This window comes from Corvus cornix, chromosome 9 (genome assembly GCF_000738735.6).
Source record: "Corvus cornix cornix isolate S_Up_H32 chromosome 9, ASM73873v5, whole genome shotgun sequence".
Lineage (NCBI taxonomy): Eukaryota > Metazoa > Chordata > Aves > Passeriformes > Corvidae > Corvus > Corvus cornix.
This window is the reverse complement of record NC_046339.1, coordinates 6,868,716-6,885,262: the sequence shown is the minus strand read 5'-3', so window position 1 is coordinate 6,885,262 and position 16,547 is coordinate 6,868,716. Positions and strand designations below refer to the sequence as shown.

At 39.2% G+C, this 16,547-nt stretch overlaps 1 protein-coding gene across 3 annotated transcripts in view; it reads right to left on the bottom strand.

Moving 5' to 3' along the window:
* Positions 1-9,894: 9,894 nt before the first annotated feature.
* PIK3CA (phosphatidylinositol-4,5-bisphosphate 3-kinase catalytic subunit alpha) overlaps positions 9,895-16,547 on the bottom strand; it is a 36,842-nt gene continuing 30,189 nt past the window's right edge. For 2 of the 3 annotated variants that reach the window (XM_010397347.4, XM_010397345.4), the window contains exons 12-21: positions 16,274-16,438; positions 15,608-15,711; positions 14,749-14,920; positions 14,333-14,439; positions 13,704-13,825; positions 13,092-13,170; positions 12,083-12,253; positions 11,745-11,862; positions 11,430-11,581; positions 9,901-10,269 (exon numbers count right to left, since the gene is read on the bottom strand). In XM_010397347.4, coding sequence (XP_010395649.1) covers positions 9,999-10,269; positions 11,430-11,581; positions 11,745-11,862; positions 12,083-12,253; positions 13,092-13,170; positions 13,704-13,825; positions 14,333-14,439; positions 14,749-14,920; positions 15,608-15,711; positions 16,274-16,438 — 1,461 coding nt within the window. In that variant the 3' untranslated portion in view covers positions 9,901-9,998. Of the gene's footprint in view, positions 10,270-11,429; positions 11,582-11,744; positions 11,863-12,082; positions 12,254-13,091; positions 13,171-13,703; positions 13,826-14,332; positions 14,440-14,748; positions 14,921-15,607; positions 15,712-16,273; positions 16,439-16,547 lie in introns of all 3 variants that reach the window. The other variant, XM_039556727.1, reaches the window with a different exon arrangement.

The following is a 16,547-nucleotide window of genomic DNA, read 5'->3' as shown; positions in this document are numbered from 1 at the left end:
TTGTCCTGTGGCTGGAAACATGCCTTTAGGGTAATGTGATTTGCTTAGAGCCAGATGGAAAGAGCTTCATCCTGTGATCACACAGGAGTTTTGGTGGTAAGAAGCAAAACAGAACTAAAGGTGTCCTTTTGCTGGCACGCTGCTGAGCCCTCAGAAATTAAATGTATGTCTATGATCTTCTGCACTGAGTTACCAATCAAACAAGACCCTGGTCTCCCAGTTCATTTTGTTCTCTGCTTTTTATTCCAGCCATGGTTGCTGAGGTTTCCCCAGGACGGCTTGTGTTAAAGCTCTCATAAATTGGCTACAGCCATCCAAATGCGTGGATAGCCACGTACTTCTCCCTCTATTCACCAAAATGTTGTCCATGCAAGTGTTCCAGAAAAGCACTTTCCCCAGTTCCCAGCGGAGGGCAGTGATGAGAACGTAAAAATCCACACTTTGCCAAGGGAGAGGGAAAAAAGCCAAACCCAAGCCCAAGATTTTGCTTTGAATTCACTCCTGCTTGTGAAGCAAACTCAGACGGACCAAAGCAACTTCTGTACCTTTTGAGTGATTTATTCTCCACCCAAAGCAGCACAGCCCAACACCACTTATTGTCAGATAAAAAGACAAGGCTTTAAGTGAAAGAAAAACATCTGAGGAGGATCCCCTTTGAAGCTGCAGATCCAGTTCAAAGGCACACGCATCAAACAGAGCTATCAATGCTTTAGACAGAAAAGCCTAAATGAGTCTTGTTTTCTAAACCACCATGTGCTTGGGATGTTGAGACAGCTCTGGGTGAGGTTTTAATCACTCAGAACAGACTCCAGCTGGAAATACAGAAAAGCCCATGCGATATCCACATTCTTGTTTAAATGGGCAACATTGATGGTGCTCATTTCAATTAGTGGGGATGTATCCTGACCAAAATAAGCATGGGGTAAACGCTTTCTACAATGAAAGCAGTTAGCATAGCTCATGAGGATAACCTTCACTAGAGACAGATTCTTTAGTGTTTAAAAGGACATGTAGGAGGTTGCCTGAGATATCTTGTCCAGAATCAGGTTCTTTGCTCTTTTTTTACATGGGTTCAGACTAGATCAAGTCTTTCCAAGGCAGGCTGGAAAACAGACTGACTTCTGAGCATAAAATCAGGAGGGCTCACTGAGATTCCCACGCTAAAGCAAACTGCCCACATTGCAAATCTTTCTTCTGTTTCACCAGCATTATTTTTGCAAATTTTCTGGTAATTTTTCATGTTTAGACTTAGAACTACCACAAAAATCACACCCTGGCACTAAATGGCAGTAAAGTCTAAAATCTGTATTTGAACAAGAGCTGATGATCACCTTTTCCTGAACCACCCTGTGCGATTAACACACAGCTGTAGCCACTCACAGCCGTTTCATAGTTATTAGGAAAGGTAAAACTCACCTTATGTATAATAAACACAAGTTTAACCTGTTAGTTCAGGTTATTGAAGTAGCTACTTCCAAACCCCTAGCCATACTTTTCAGGCCACAGCTCTGCTGAAGCTTCAATATAAGGATGATGATTCCCGTCTTTTATTACGGAGTTGATCCAGCACAGACTGAGCACCTGCTGGAACACAGCCCTTCTCAAAGCTGGGCAGTGTGACCTGAAACAGAACTGACCAGTGTACAAAGTTCAGAGCTGACTGGGGACGAAAGTGTTTTGAAGGAGCCTGATTAAAAACCCTGACACTTGCTTCATCACTCCCAAAAAAAAGTGAAATCCCCAGCAAGAGAACTCAAATCCCTCCCAGTTTGTTAGTAACTGGAGTCCAAAGTAGGCCAACATGTCCAAAGAAGAAATTCCTTTGCAGCCTCATGCTCTTATACTGCCAGTGAGTAATTTCCCCAAATATGTTTGTCACTCTTTCAAAATTATTATTAGATACAAAAATATAACCTTGTTTGTTTGTTTTTTTAAAACATAATTTTGGTAATGAAAGCATATTTTTCAAAACCAGATTGATTTAGCAGGGACTGTAAACCATCCAGCTGAAACTCTTCAATAACATCATCTCTCTTGTCACAGCTTTTTACAGCCCACGTCTAAAACTAAAATAAAATTACTTATTTTGAGGATCAGTGCTTACAAGAACAAATGCCACATGCATCTTGGACTTTTCACCCATAAATAATGCAATTCTATTTCTGTTCCCCACAAATTAACTGAGGTATGCGATTTCCATCTCCTTTCTTCTAGCTTTTTATGAAGGCAGAGCTGCAACACCAAATCACCCCAAGACTGAATATTCCTTAAATTCTCACTTCAGAATTCACAAGTGTACCAACCATATCATTTTAATTTAGTTAGTATATACATTAACACTCAAAAGTGTGATAAAAACCAAACAAAAGTATTTTTTTTAATAAACAGCATGATACAGACCGCGAAGATAAATAAAAAGCAGACTTTTTACAGTTTCCCATGAACATGAACTACAATAAGTATCATAGGTCAAACTTTTGTTACTTGAGTAGCACAGCAGAAGGGTTAAAAAAGGGGTTGTGGGTTTTTTTTATTTAAAGTACTGCAAGACTATTCTCAGTATGACAACACATGCATCTTGCTGCATCTTAAATACTTTTTGGCCCATTATGACTAAAAATGTCTTGCTTTCTACCTACTTTACCACAGACCTTTATCACAGAATGACACACATATGGCAACATCCCCCCCTGCCCCAGTAGTGGTTATTTCAAAGGTAATTGTCTCATTTTTGAAAGACATTTGAAGCACTGGTGGGTGTTTATACTCTCCCTTTGATGCAGACAGTAGCTGCTCCCAGCTTCAATGAAGCTACACAGAGGCCTCGGGAACTGACACCCTCCTGGGCTCTATTTCCCCAAAATACCAACAGGATCCTGGGCTGCCTTAGGAAGAGCAGGTCAAGGGAGGCGAGCCTTCACCCTGCCCCTCTGCTCAGCACTGGTGAGGCCACGCCTGGAGCACTGGGGTTCCCAGTACAAACCTGACGTGGAGGTACTGGAATAGGTCCATGAAGGGCTATAAAGGTGATGGATAGGAGAGGAGGCTCAGAGAGCTGGGATTGTTATCCTGGTCAAAGAGAAAGCCCAGGGGGCATGTGGTCAATGTACATAAATACTTGATAGGGAGGAATAAAGACAGACAAGGCTTTTCTCAGTGCTGCCCACTGAAAGGACATCAGGCAATGAAATAGAAGATATTTCATATAAACATTACCAAAAAAAAAAAATTGACTGTGGATTCCTCTTTCTCAGACAGACTCGAAACCCAGCTGGACAATGTCCTGGGCATCCTGTTCTGTTGCTGACTCTGCTTAGAACAGGGTGTCTGGGCTAAATGATCTCCAAAGGTCTTTGCCAGCCCCAATGGTTCTGTGAAAATTCTGCAGTTGTGTTGCCATTTACAATGACAACACCACTTAACAAAATTTCAAACCCAAGAATCCAGGACATCAGACTGCAGCCATATATATTTAAAGCCCTTTTCTCCACCAGGGAAGTAGATTTTGATAGTGTAGTGGATATTCACAGTTAAAACTTGAAGAGGTGCAAGGGGGCAAAGAGAAAGGATGATACTCCCAGATAATGAATTATACATTTATCTTCACAAGAGAAAAGAATTTGGAACACAGCTGCTGTAAGACAAGAAGATTAATCTATTCCTTTTCTTTTCCCAGCCCCAAATGAAACAGTAAGACAACTTTGGACAGCCTGGGGCAGTTGATAATTCAGGATATAGAACACTATTAATAAAGCCTCAAAACAGATATAAAATAGTTAAAGAAACAAGGCAGAATGAGATTCCAACTATGAATATCCATATTTTGGCTCACAAGAATTAATTACAACAGACATAAAGACTCTTGAAAGAAACAGCTTCTGCCTGAATTAGGCTTTCAGTAACTTCAGCAATACAATTAAGTCAGGTTTAGCTGTGATTAATTTTATTACTGCAACAGGAACAGGAGCCTAACAAAATGGATGCAGTTACACTGAACTGAATGGCTCCTGAAGCTGTTTAATAACTACTGGGAACCAGGCACCAGAATTTCAAGAAGAATCAAGACAGAATAGTGTATTTTTTGCCTTCCTTCTGCTGCAGGAATATGGCATCACATACAGAAGTGACAGTAAGGACACTTAAAACACACTTACACAAACCAGGGGGGACAGTAACTTCGAAGTACAGGCAGAACATTGCTTCAGTTGATCTTCTCTTACAAATATTTGATGATGTTCTTTTGCTCTGGGCATGTCCCAGAGAGGTGTTGGAGAGAGAAGAGAAGAGAGAGAGGGATTCACCTCTGGCCTAGAGTCAGGAGCACTAACACAGCAAGACCTCAGACTTTTCAGTCTATCCCATAAAGCTCAGAAGTCCAGAACACTGTATGGCAAATGAAGAACAAGGATTTTTCCTGAGTGTGGGTTCAACAAGTCTGTACGCTACAAAAGGGTAGGAAGAGGAAACATTTAAGCTAGCAAGCAACAAAGTATTGGAAGTCTCAAGAATGAAACAAACTGTAGACAAGATTACTGTACTTTTGGAGAGCTGAAAAGGCTACTTTGTTAATAAAGACTATTTCAAAGTAAAATTATTAAGTGTTTAACTGGGCTGCTAGTAAACATTCCTCTCCTTATGAGAACCTTTCATACTGAATCATAGGAATAAATAATCTGGAACTTTGATATACATATAGACTAATTCTGATTTCATATACTCTCATGAATCCAGAGCAATTCTGAGGAAGTTAGTGCTGTATCAGCATAAAGTGAAATCAGAATTTCTCAAAGAGCAAAGCACCTCTAGGTCTGGTTAGTGTATGCAAATAGAGAACTTCTATAGCCAGTTTCCAGTTGGCTTCCCTTCATTAACACAGATGTAAAAAGAAAGTAAAACTCAACAAAGAGTTGAAAAAAACCTCAACCCCAACACCAGCTGTAGGGGTGGTGAGCTACACATCATTTTGCACAGATAGAGCCTTACCTAAACTGAGACAACTTCCAGCACAAAATAAAAAGATGCAAATTCATTATTTGTATGAAACATGTATTGCAAAATTAAATTGGGATTCAACAATCTGCAACAACATCCACAGCTATATAATGTTTTTAAAAAACAAGTGTGGTTCATCCATTCAAGTAAAACTAAAACAGGAGAAAGAAGTTAAAAAAAAAAAAATCCTAGAAGCAGCAAGTTACAATTCTTTCTGTAATGCCACACCATTTTCATTAACTTGAAGTATTTTCAAGATGTCAAAGACATCAACGAAAATAATAATTTCAAGTGGCTTTTCTGATACTTGTTTTTTGAATGGGTCCAGCCCATGTCTGCAACCTGTACAGACATGCAAAACAGGAGGAATTCATAATTACTGTTAAGAACAGACGTTTGAACATGCCAGTTATATAATGACAAAGCAAAGACAATACCTTCAAATTGTCAACAAGCATGGGCTACTGACCACTGAAGGGCATTTAATACTTTACAGAAAAAGGAAAGTTGGCATAAAAACCCACAAACAACTCACCAAACCACCAACAGCAGGGTCATCACATACAAAGTTCTTACAAACCTGGTAATTTCTATATTGTCCTTAATATGCAGGTTCTTATCTTTTCCACAAGATGTCAAACCACTTACAATTTTGGTTTTATTTAAAAGCCTTTCTTAAAAAATTTTAAAACTTACACTGAAAGTCTGTTTCACCTATGAAGAAACTACTAATGCACCCTTTCAGACAGAGAAGTATGCATATATAAAGTCAGTACAGGTACTTTTTCTGCTACCTTTAGGAAAGCAATGAATGTAATTCTAAGTAAAACTAAGCAGCAGCAGCCTGTTCTGTCATTAAATCCAACACAGTTTCACAGTTGAAAAAGTTACTGGTTTTAAATTTTATTTCACCAAAACACCATTTCTTAATGCTTTGTGATAAAACACATGGCTGAGTCCTGGGCTCCTTGCTCTGGCAGTCTTACAAGAAGTTCTGCAGGAGCAAGGTGTCCAGATTCAATTCAAGCTCAAAATAAACTACTTTAGTGTTTTGTGCAGCTGATTCCCAAATTCCCAAATTATTTTCAAATCTCCGTGAACTGGGAATAGTTAAAAATAAGCCAAATTCCAAGCTACTTCTGTAAAAATCTAGGACTCAGTTACAAGTGCTCTCATGGTCTGTAAGCAAATCTTCTTTCTCATACAGAGAGCAGATGACATCCTCTCATTTCCAACAGGGGAAACAAACAGTACCTCCTCTATCCTCAGTGAAGTTACATCAGCGCAGAACTGCCGTGACAGGATGCAGTAATTAGGGTTCAACACTTTGAAGCTGAGAAAAGGATTTTTGTTTTTTGTGAAACACTGGCAGAATGTTTTTCAAATGCCCATCCTGGTTATGCAAAGAACTGCTTAAAGCCCAGGAGCTTCTCCTACTTTAAAAAAATTTTTTTTAAAGGCTACAATTACCCCAAACTGTATTATGCCTGTACCACTCTGACGTTTCTTTTAGTATTTGATTCTCATAATAACTTCTACAGCTTATGCACAACATTTCATTGCAGTAAATTCTGGAAACAGAGCCCGATTCCTCATATGTCTGTCTGGGCAAAAAGGGTGCAGAACACTGTGCTTGAAGTGAAAGACATTTATACTCATATTTACAGAAGGGCTAGGAAGGGACAAAGTACAAACAAATTTGGGATCATAACATCCAATAAATTTGAGTTGATCTTTTCACCCAGGCTGGAAAGGGCTGACCATTTCTTGGATAAATGAGGTAAAGCATTGTTTCAACACCAGATAAATATGGATAATATAGCACCTAATGTGATGTTTGTGCAACAGTTTTACTCAGTTAAATTAAGAATTATAGCCAACAGGGTTTCAGATTTTGTGATCTAAACTTAAACTGAAACTAACCCATTTTAAGAGCTAAATCATCAGCGTGTGTTGACTGCAAAGTAATAGATACAAGGGTAACTTTTCTCTAGAAAGTACAACCAAGCTTAGCAGGAGTTAAAATATTCATATGAACAAAAAGAAATATGTAACAGTCAATAAAAAGAGCAATGGGAAGTCTGTTGGACCACTCCAAAATATTTCATAGAACTAAGGAAATAAAACTTCACATTTCCCATACTATTCTTGGAGCTTCTGTAGTGTTCACAAAACCAGGTTTCCCCCCACAACATCAAGTATCCATGCATGCAGTAATCAGCTGCAGGATCCTGACTTTAAAAGTGTCTTGAAACACCAAAACCTTGGCTTTACAATCCCCAAAGTCTTTCATAACGTAATTGATTGCACATTTTTAATATATTACAATTTGCTAAATGAAGCCAACCACTCATTACCTCATCAGTACAGCCTGCACGAAGTACAGTTTATTTATATGCTTATACTCTAATCTAACACCAACTGTCAGCATATTTTATATTACACGTGGTATTGCACTTTCTGAGTGGCACCTCGGTGCATGTTTGCAAGTGAACAAGCTGAACCCCCAAAAGCCCCAAACCTTTGGAATTCAAGTGCTGCCAATCTAGCAAGTTTAAAATGTTAAGGTGAACATCATCTGCAGAACTATTATGGGCTTTACTAACTTAAACCTGTTTAAGAATTAGAAAAACAGTCCTACCTGAAGTTATGCATAAGGGCAATCTGAAATCCTCAGTACTCTGAACAGTCTCAAAACCTGGTGCCAATTTCATTGATTGCACACATTGTAATCATGTTAAAGGACAACAACTAGATTTACAAATATATATTACACACACGCACAAAACAGACAAAGCTATAAAATGTTTGGTAACTCCACATGCTTTGAGCTAGCCAACATATCTGTCTCTTGAACTGCTAATTATTGATCATACTGAAAATCTAAATTGCTATTTCTGGTCTATCTTACTGGATTCAACAACCACTTCCAAAGGAGGAAGAAAGAGGAGAAATAGTAGACCCAAATTTTGAGGGTTTAAATGAGCGTTCTTGGAATAGCCAGCATATCACTTAAGTAATGTGAAGAGTGATTCCCAAAATATTTTTAGAGACTTAGGCCAAGTTCACCTCTGGCTCTAGTGGGTATATCTCCACAACTTCACTGGTACTTGTGTCCTCTTTCACTAGGGCTGAATTTGGTCCTAGGAGTATGGCTGGTCACCTTCAGTGACGTTAATGAAAATGGGAGTCTTGGACAGATAGAACTGGGTTGCAAAATTAAGAGAGTTAATATTGGACAAATCATGTAAATAAAGAATATATATTAATAATAGTTCCTATTATATAAATAGCCTTTATAAAAAAATAATCTTTCAATAATTTTAATAACTCACCTTTCTTTAGGTTCTGGAAAACATGTATGAAAAAAATCTATTCAGTTCAAGTTAGATTAAAGCAAACCTAAGATGAACACTACAGCTCTCTGTTGCACTAAACCCAATTCTGACCATTCAATTTCCAGGTTAGTCAGTTTTTGGGGATGATAGGGAGTTTCTTTGTGAAAGTATGAATTGCACCCCTAGAAATGCTGAGCAGAAGAAACACCATACTGAGTGGGCCTATTTCCTACTGCTTTCAGAAACTGTGCAGATGACGGACCCAGAAATCGAAGGGTCACCCAAACCCCGCAAATGTTAATGCCTCCGAGCACATTTAAAAGGCACTGTCCTTTCACTATTGTTTTTAGATATTTGAGCTTCAAACTCCTTCCCTTTAAACTATGCTGCTATTAAGTATTTGCTATCACTTGAATTCTCTTTCCACTCTTCACAATCCAGCATAGTGTCTACCTGCTGTACCAGATCTAAGGTAATACGTGATGGACTCTTACGTTCATGCTAGTGCTATTTTCTCTTTCCTTCTAATTTATCCTATCAAATGAGAAAAGGAAACATTCTTCCAAGTTTACCTTTTTGAGCTTAAGGCGTAACACGAATCATCAAATCATAGAATATGCTGAGTTGGAAGGGACCCACAAGGATCACAGAGTCCAACTCCTGGCCCTGCACAGGACACCCCAAGAATCTCACCATGTGCCTGAGAGCCTTGTCCAAACAATCCTTGAACTCTGTTCACAGGCTTGGGGCTGTGACCACTTCCCTGGGAGCTTGTTCAGTGCCAACCACCCTCTGGTGAAGAACCTTTTAAGAACCTTTTCCTGATATCCAACTAAACCTCCCCTGACTCAGCTCCATGCCATTCCCTCAAATCCTGTCACCGGTCACCAGAGAGAAGAGATCGGTACCTGCCCCTCCACTTCCCCTCATGAGGAAGCTGCAGACCCCAATGAGGTCTGACCTCAGTCTCCTCTCCTCCAGGCTGAGCAGACCAAGTGACCTCAGCTGCTCCTCATACGGCTTCCCCTCCAGACCCTTCACCATCCTTGCGGCCCTCCTTTGGACACTCTCTAATAGCTGATTTTTTTTTAATATTGTGGCACCCACAACTGCCCACAATATTCAAGGTGAGGCCGCCCCAGTGCAGAGCAGAGCGGGACAATGCCCTCCCTTGCCTGGCTGTCGATGCTGTGCCTGATGCCCCCAGGACAGGGCTGGCCCTCCTGGCTGCAAGGCACTGCTGGCTCATGTTCAATGTGCCATCAACCAGCACCCCCAGGTCCCTTTCTGCAGCTGCTGTCCAGCCTCTTATTCCCCAGTCCATACGCACAACCAGGATTGCCCCGTTCCAGGTGCAGAATCTGGCACTTGCCCTTGATAAACTTCATACACTTGGTGATTGCCCATCTCTCTAATCTGTGGAGGTCTCTCTGCACACATCGTACTAAAGCTTAATTTTTGAAGTGTATAATTTTCGTGCTATCTGAAACCCTGTTTTACATTATTTTCCAACAGTTGTCTGAACAATTCATCTCTTTTCTTGCCATAAATTCTAATGTTGTTCATGGTTTGTGCAATTCCTATGCAACCAGTCTTTGCTGCTAACAGGTATTAACAGTGCAGTACCCACAAAGCAGGGTATCAGTTCTTGTTTTCTTTGCTGTCAGTTCAGTTCAAAGCGTGTTGCTTTATTGTGTGGAAGATCCAGTCCATTTTTGTTGTCCAGCCACCATGGTGAGCATCATTCATTTGCTTCATGAAGTACTCAAGAGCCTCCTGCTCAGTTTTGTCCAATGCAAGGGTCTTTCGAATGTATGCAATATCATCAAAGGACTGCAGTTCTGGCATTCCTGAGCCAAGCATCATGGAGAAAAGATTGATGAAGAGATTGGCATGCTGCCGAATTGCTAGGTAAGCCTTATAACACATCTCCTGAAACCTGGAAGAGACCAGGGGGAAAAAGCTCAGTGTATTTCTCTACTGGATGCATATTACTGCTTCACTTCCAGAACAGTTTTACAGGTAACCAGACACTAAAAAAGTGGACAGTCTTAGTCTAGTAAGAACACCATAATGTTGCTGAGAAGATGCACTCATTTCCCTACTTAGTTTATCTTCATTGGTGTAAGAATTAGTAGTGGTCAGACTAACACAACGTCCAAAGACAGGCTTTCTGGTCTTAAATCCCTTTTGCAGTTCATGCAACTGTTCAACACAAATTTATGTCAGTTCACAGAGCCATTTTTGTCACTGCTACTGACATTTCAGATTTCAAAAGGTATTTCCTGATACATTGCTAAAATCAGTGCTTTACTGGTTATTAGAGTTGCCTTTCTCCTGTAGTTTTATGAGGGCAGCAGCTGTTGCCCCTTAGATACTCTGAAGAACGTTATTGAAAACATGGGCATTTGCAATATCACACCGGATAAGAAATACCCAGGTTAAGGGAAAAAATGCAAAAAAGCTTCACTGCAGCATTCAGACAGACATTATAATTCAAAATCTGTCTTCTCTTGCTGTCAACATAATGAAATTAAAATTGAAACCTCTCAATGACTGGATTGCTGGAAAGAGATATTAAGAATGACTACAGCAAGAGATTTATTTCTTTACTGTTATTATTTTAAAGTTCTTTCTCAGCAGGTTCTGGCCATTGTCACAAACTACACAGGACAGCTGAAGAGCTGATATCAGAGCAGCTATAGGAGAGAAAAGTATGGCTGAATGACCAGCATGCTCTGACGCACACAACATTTAAGAATTCTCAGTAGCTGCAGTTTTGCTGTCTCAAGAGGATTTTAAGTGTTAAGTCAAAGAAATTTTAGATGTTTGAAAAACTACCATCTCTATTCACATGTATGCTGACCCTGCAAATCTCAAGTGAGATTTCATGGACCAAAGGTCATGTAAGTGCTAAGATTCCCCACTGATTTACAAGTGCATGGCTGATCTTCAACTGAAGAACTAGAACATAGCCACTGCAAGCCACTTAAAATACTACTTTTCAGTTGAAAGGTCTAATTATTAAAGGTCACCAGTAGTAAAGTTCATTTTAGGTACAAAACACTCTGGAGGTTAAATGCTTAAAAGAAAGCTCACCTTTCAAACTCCCTTGTTTTGGTACATTCTTGGGCTCCTTTACTAATCACTATTAAGAAGTCTTGTGTTAAGACAAATGGCACACGCTCTCTTTTGTAACCAAATTTTTTCTTCTTGTGATCAAGGAAGTGCCCAAAGTCAATGTGAAAAAGCTTAGAAAGACAGAAAGGTATTTTAAGATTAATAACTCCTTGTTTAAATGACGTCACAGTAAAATTGATCATTTATAGTTCCAATAGATTATTTTTCTCCCAAAACAAACTTATACCAAAGCAAGGATGACCTTAGGGTAGGTTTCAGAAAAACATCTCTTACTTGTCCATCATCTTTGACCATGATGTTACTGTTGTGGCGATCACCAATGCCCAGGATAAAGGTGGCAACACAGTAGCCAGCACAAGAACGTGTAAACAGGTCAATAGCTGCATCATACCTATTCAAACAAAAAAGGAGACACTTTCCTCAGATATTCTAATAACACAGAAGTGCAAGTTTTTCTTTTGCAAAAAAGGACAGGTAAAAAAGAAAACAAAACCAAAACCAGATGGACATAATTATGGATATAATCTCCCACTTGATGAACTTTAGTTCTCTTGAAGTTTCCATCAAGAAGAACCACATGGACAAAAAAAACAAGGGACAGGAAATCTCACATGTCTCCTTTGTTCTTGTCCTTGAGCCACTGATGCAATGTATGGCTGTTGAACTGCAGTGCTCCTTTTAAGCCTCCTTTGCACTGAATCTGCATGATGGTGTGAGAGCTCCTCACGACCTCGATGAGCCCCACACAGTCACCGATGGACAAACAACCATAAGGCAGCATCCTGAAAGACAAAGGTTCATTGGTTTTTTTTTCTTCCTTTACAGAGAATGGTGGCAAGAGGTGGGAGAGGATGTATTTTTGCAGGTTCCTGTATCTGGCTACCCTTTAAGACATGGGCAGCTGTAACTCTCCAAACCATTCTTGGACAAAGGCATAATTCTGCCACTCATTACAGTACTGGAGGCAAAACTGTGACCCATGAGAGACAGCATAGACCAACAGGTCCTTTTGTCTAGATTAGGAAATGAAAACTGGGGGTTTCTTGACAGTGCAGAGGCAGCTCCTTTGTCCCCACCTAAAAATGTACCACACAGCAATCACAAATTCGAAGGTGTAACCTGCCTAGGATCAGTTTTCCAGAAGCAGAACAGTTTATCCTGAATGCCCTGCAGAAGCTGCTGCACCCACAGACTGTCTGGAGGTGGAGAAGCTCATGCAGAACGGGCAATACCTACTATGTGGACTGAAGTGAAGATACCAACTACAAAGAGTCACTGCTCAGCAGGACTGAGGGTTTGGCACCTTGTTCAAAGCCAAACCTACAGACACACTCACTTGGCCAGAGTGTGGCTACTGCACCTTAGCTCTTGTATCCATTCCTGGTACGTAGCTCACTCAGACTCACTTGAATGAGACTTAAGTATTTTTCAAGTATGATCTTATGTTTATAAAATTCAGTAGTTAACTAAAAAAATTAAATATTGCTCTAACATGCACAAAAACGTCTATTTATAGCATTTCATTTATTACCCTTGGGAAAACAGAAGCAATCTCTGGGAACAAACCAATGCCAAAACCATTAAGATCAGCATTGCTTGGGAATGACCTCTAATGCTTACCGAAGATCGAGACCCTGATTTTGCCAGATGTTTTCCATAATTCGAATTATCTGAAGTGTCAGCATGTCCTGACGCAAGTCTGAAATAGTCAAATACATAAAGATTGCTAATTTCATAACACCAGAACCCTTAGTTAGACCTTACTTTACTTTTCTCCCCAAAACTGTGTCTAAATACATCTAAAGGTAATGAGGTTTGCATAGTTTAGTGCAGGTTTTGTTCCCTCAGCAGAAAAAAGCAGGTTTTAAATAGTAAAAATTAATACAAACTTGTGGTGGTGATTTTAAAAACAAATACTAAAACCAGGACAATGGAATCACAGTTTACACATGTGTAATATCTTGAAGATATTTTCAAGTAAAAAGAACAAATATTAAATAGTATCATGTTCCACCTTGGCAGACTGAGCATCTTAGAACATACAAAATTTGCACTTGACTGAGATAAATACTTATTTGTCTATGCTTAATTTTTCTGGAAAAGAAAATGGCTTTGCTCAGCTGATTTTTTTTTTTTAATTTATGTACTTTATATGCTTATAAAAAACACTAAGTAAAAGGTCAGGAAAATAAACAGGTATGTAGCTTTTGAATTACACTTATCTTTCCTTACCATCTCCATTTTTAAATATTATCTCGTTGTTCTGAAATAACAATTCAGACATAATATCTGGGTTTTCCCAGTTCAACCACAGCGGCCTTTTTGCTGATGACATTATTCTGCACTCCTCAAGCCTAAAAGAGATAAGATTTCTATGAAATAGGCATAACTTGATTCTCATACCATGTTTCTCTAATACTGCTAAGTTCCCCCAGTTTTGGTCAAACTCTGAACTAGCACCAAATTAAAGATGCAAAGTTAGCTGACAATCCACCATTTTTTCAGACTCAAACTTAAATTAGCAAGTGGTATGTTAACTATTTGCTAAGAGCAACAGAAGAGTTGTGTTTAAGGGAATATTGTAAATATTCCTTTGCCAGTATGAGCTGCTGACAACTGGGAAAAGGACTGCAGTTCCTGGCACCTTAAAGGAACAGCCAAAGGTTATGTTGCCCCCTGATTTGTTAAATCATTAGATTGAAATGATGTATTCTTTATGGATTACTCTGCTACAAATTCTATTCGGTGAACTTTGAAGATACCAACATTTAATAACTTAACACTCAACCTCAACACTGTTACTGTTACCATTACTAAACATTTACTTATATCTAGACAAACTTCAAAACTGGATACAATACCGAAGGTTTCCCAGTTGATGTGCAGGATTAAGAGGAGAGATAAAACCTTGCAAGGCATCCATAAAATCTGGCCGTCTCATTTGTTCAACAAGAAACTTCATCTGTACCTGATAAATACACACATTCAGGTCTTGAGAACACTATTTACATGTAAAGGAAGGTATCAGATTTTAGCTTTGGTTTTCAAGCATGGTTTTGCACAGTTCTAATGTAAGTAACTTTGCTCAGCTACATATTACACAAATTGAAATCTTTAGTTGTACTGCCTTGAGAGCTGGACAATGGCATTGCACAGAAAACACTGCAGCTCCTAGGACAACACACCACCTACTGAAATCAGCGTTAACACTTTCCTAGTTAATCAAATAGAACAGTTCTAAGTAATTCCTGTGACTCAACAGCAACAGTTTTGATACCTTCTGGGTCTCATCCTTCTTTTCCTGCTTGAGAATATCTGTGAGGTTAATCAGCTTCTCCATAGCCTCCACCTGCCTGCTCAGATGTTTCAGGTACATTCCACACGCTCGGCAGTAGGACTCCAGAAGCAAACCAAACCTCTGACTGACAGTTTTGTTGTGCATTTCAGACCTACACAGGGAGGAAGAACAGTTACAGCTTAGAGACAAGACCACTTAGAGGTGCCAAAAATGAAGCTATACTTGTGACATCTTCATACAGTCCTAAAATACATCCCCTCAAACAATCCCCTCCCTTATCCTTGATGACACCAAGGCAAGTAGAAAACTGAGAGCACAACAAAGATGCTTTGCTTCTATTTCTGTGTCTGATTATACCAGCTTAGAACAGAATTTTTAGGTGACCTCTAGCTACAACCCAAAATGTTGTACACTGAGCTATCAAGTTCTATAACAAGCCTTTAATAAGAAAGTAAAAATTAAGTTTTTACTAGTCTTTTTCAAAGCTTTACCTTAATTGGGTGGCTTTCTTTAGGCCTCATATGTTTGTAAACCTGATGGGGAATTAGGCAGCTAACAATATGGGAGCCCTTCAGCAATCTCAGACAATCCTGTTTTTAGAATAATCATCATAAAATGAAGTACAAGTCTTAGTACTATTAAGTAGCTTTTGAAACTGCCAGGCATGATTTCTATCACCAAACCATGTATTCAAACTCTTAACCAATATAACCCAATCTTTATTTTAAGTGGTAATATTTTTCTAAAGAAGGACATTTAGTATGTCAAACCTTTAGAACAACTAATTGTTTACAGCTCATAGGAAGCCCACCACCCCTTAACATGATATTAAGCTTACTTTAAATGCCAAAAGAAGAAGTGTCCTATCCTTTGATTGGTCAGTGCCTTCTTGAGTAAAAATCTCACAAGCTGATTATCTAAATATTGCTCATATTTCAGAACCTAGTTAAGGATAAAGAGAAAATTTTAAAAAATCAGATGCAGTTATTATTTCTATGAACAATATACAGACTAAAGGCAGTCAAATAAAAAGCCATCTATGTTTTACAATTTTTTTTTCTAAAATTACTGATCTTGGTATTAATACTTGCATGTGTTAGGCTTTGAACAATATATGCCAACTGTGCACTGGCTGCCTCTATTTCAGGAATTTACCATCTGATGCTTGCTTTACTGTTACCAAATATTTTAGCCTCAATTTGCTCAAAATTTTGAGAAGATGCTTCTGTTCATCCTTTCCCATATGTTAGGACAGCTGAAATAGCTGCCTGTTCCAGTTGGTAGAACAGTTTTGCATCTCTGCAGAATCCTGGCATTTAGTACCAACAAGCAAAACCACAGCATTACAGAAAAATTAACATTTCATCTCCTCCTAAATAATCCGCAAAGCAAACATTCTTTTGATGACCTCTTTTTCACAACACCTTAACTTTTGCTGTGTTTTAAACCTCTGTGAACACTGAATACACACAAGACAACAAACATGCCAAAATACGTTCTGTACCTGTACCAGCTGGATTAGATACTGAGACAGTTTGTCATCTGTCAAGGACTTCTCCAGACACCGAACTGCAAAAGCTCGCACCATTGGGTCTGGGTAATTGCAGTCCAGGAGCTCCATGGCTTGCTCTGGCTTGATTGAGGGCCAGTCCTTTACCAAACAGTACATCTGTGGGCAAGAAGTCCAAGCAGGTTACACCTTTGCACTGGTTAGGAAGAAGCTGTAACACACAGCCATTAGAAGGTATTGTCAGACACAAACTACATCTGAGTAGAAG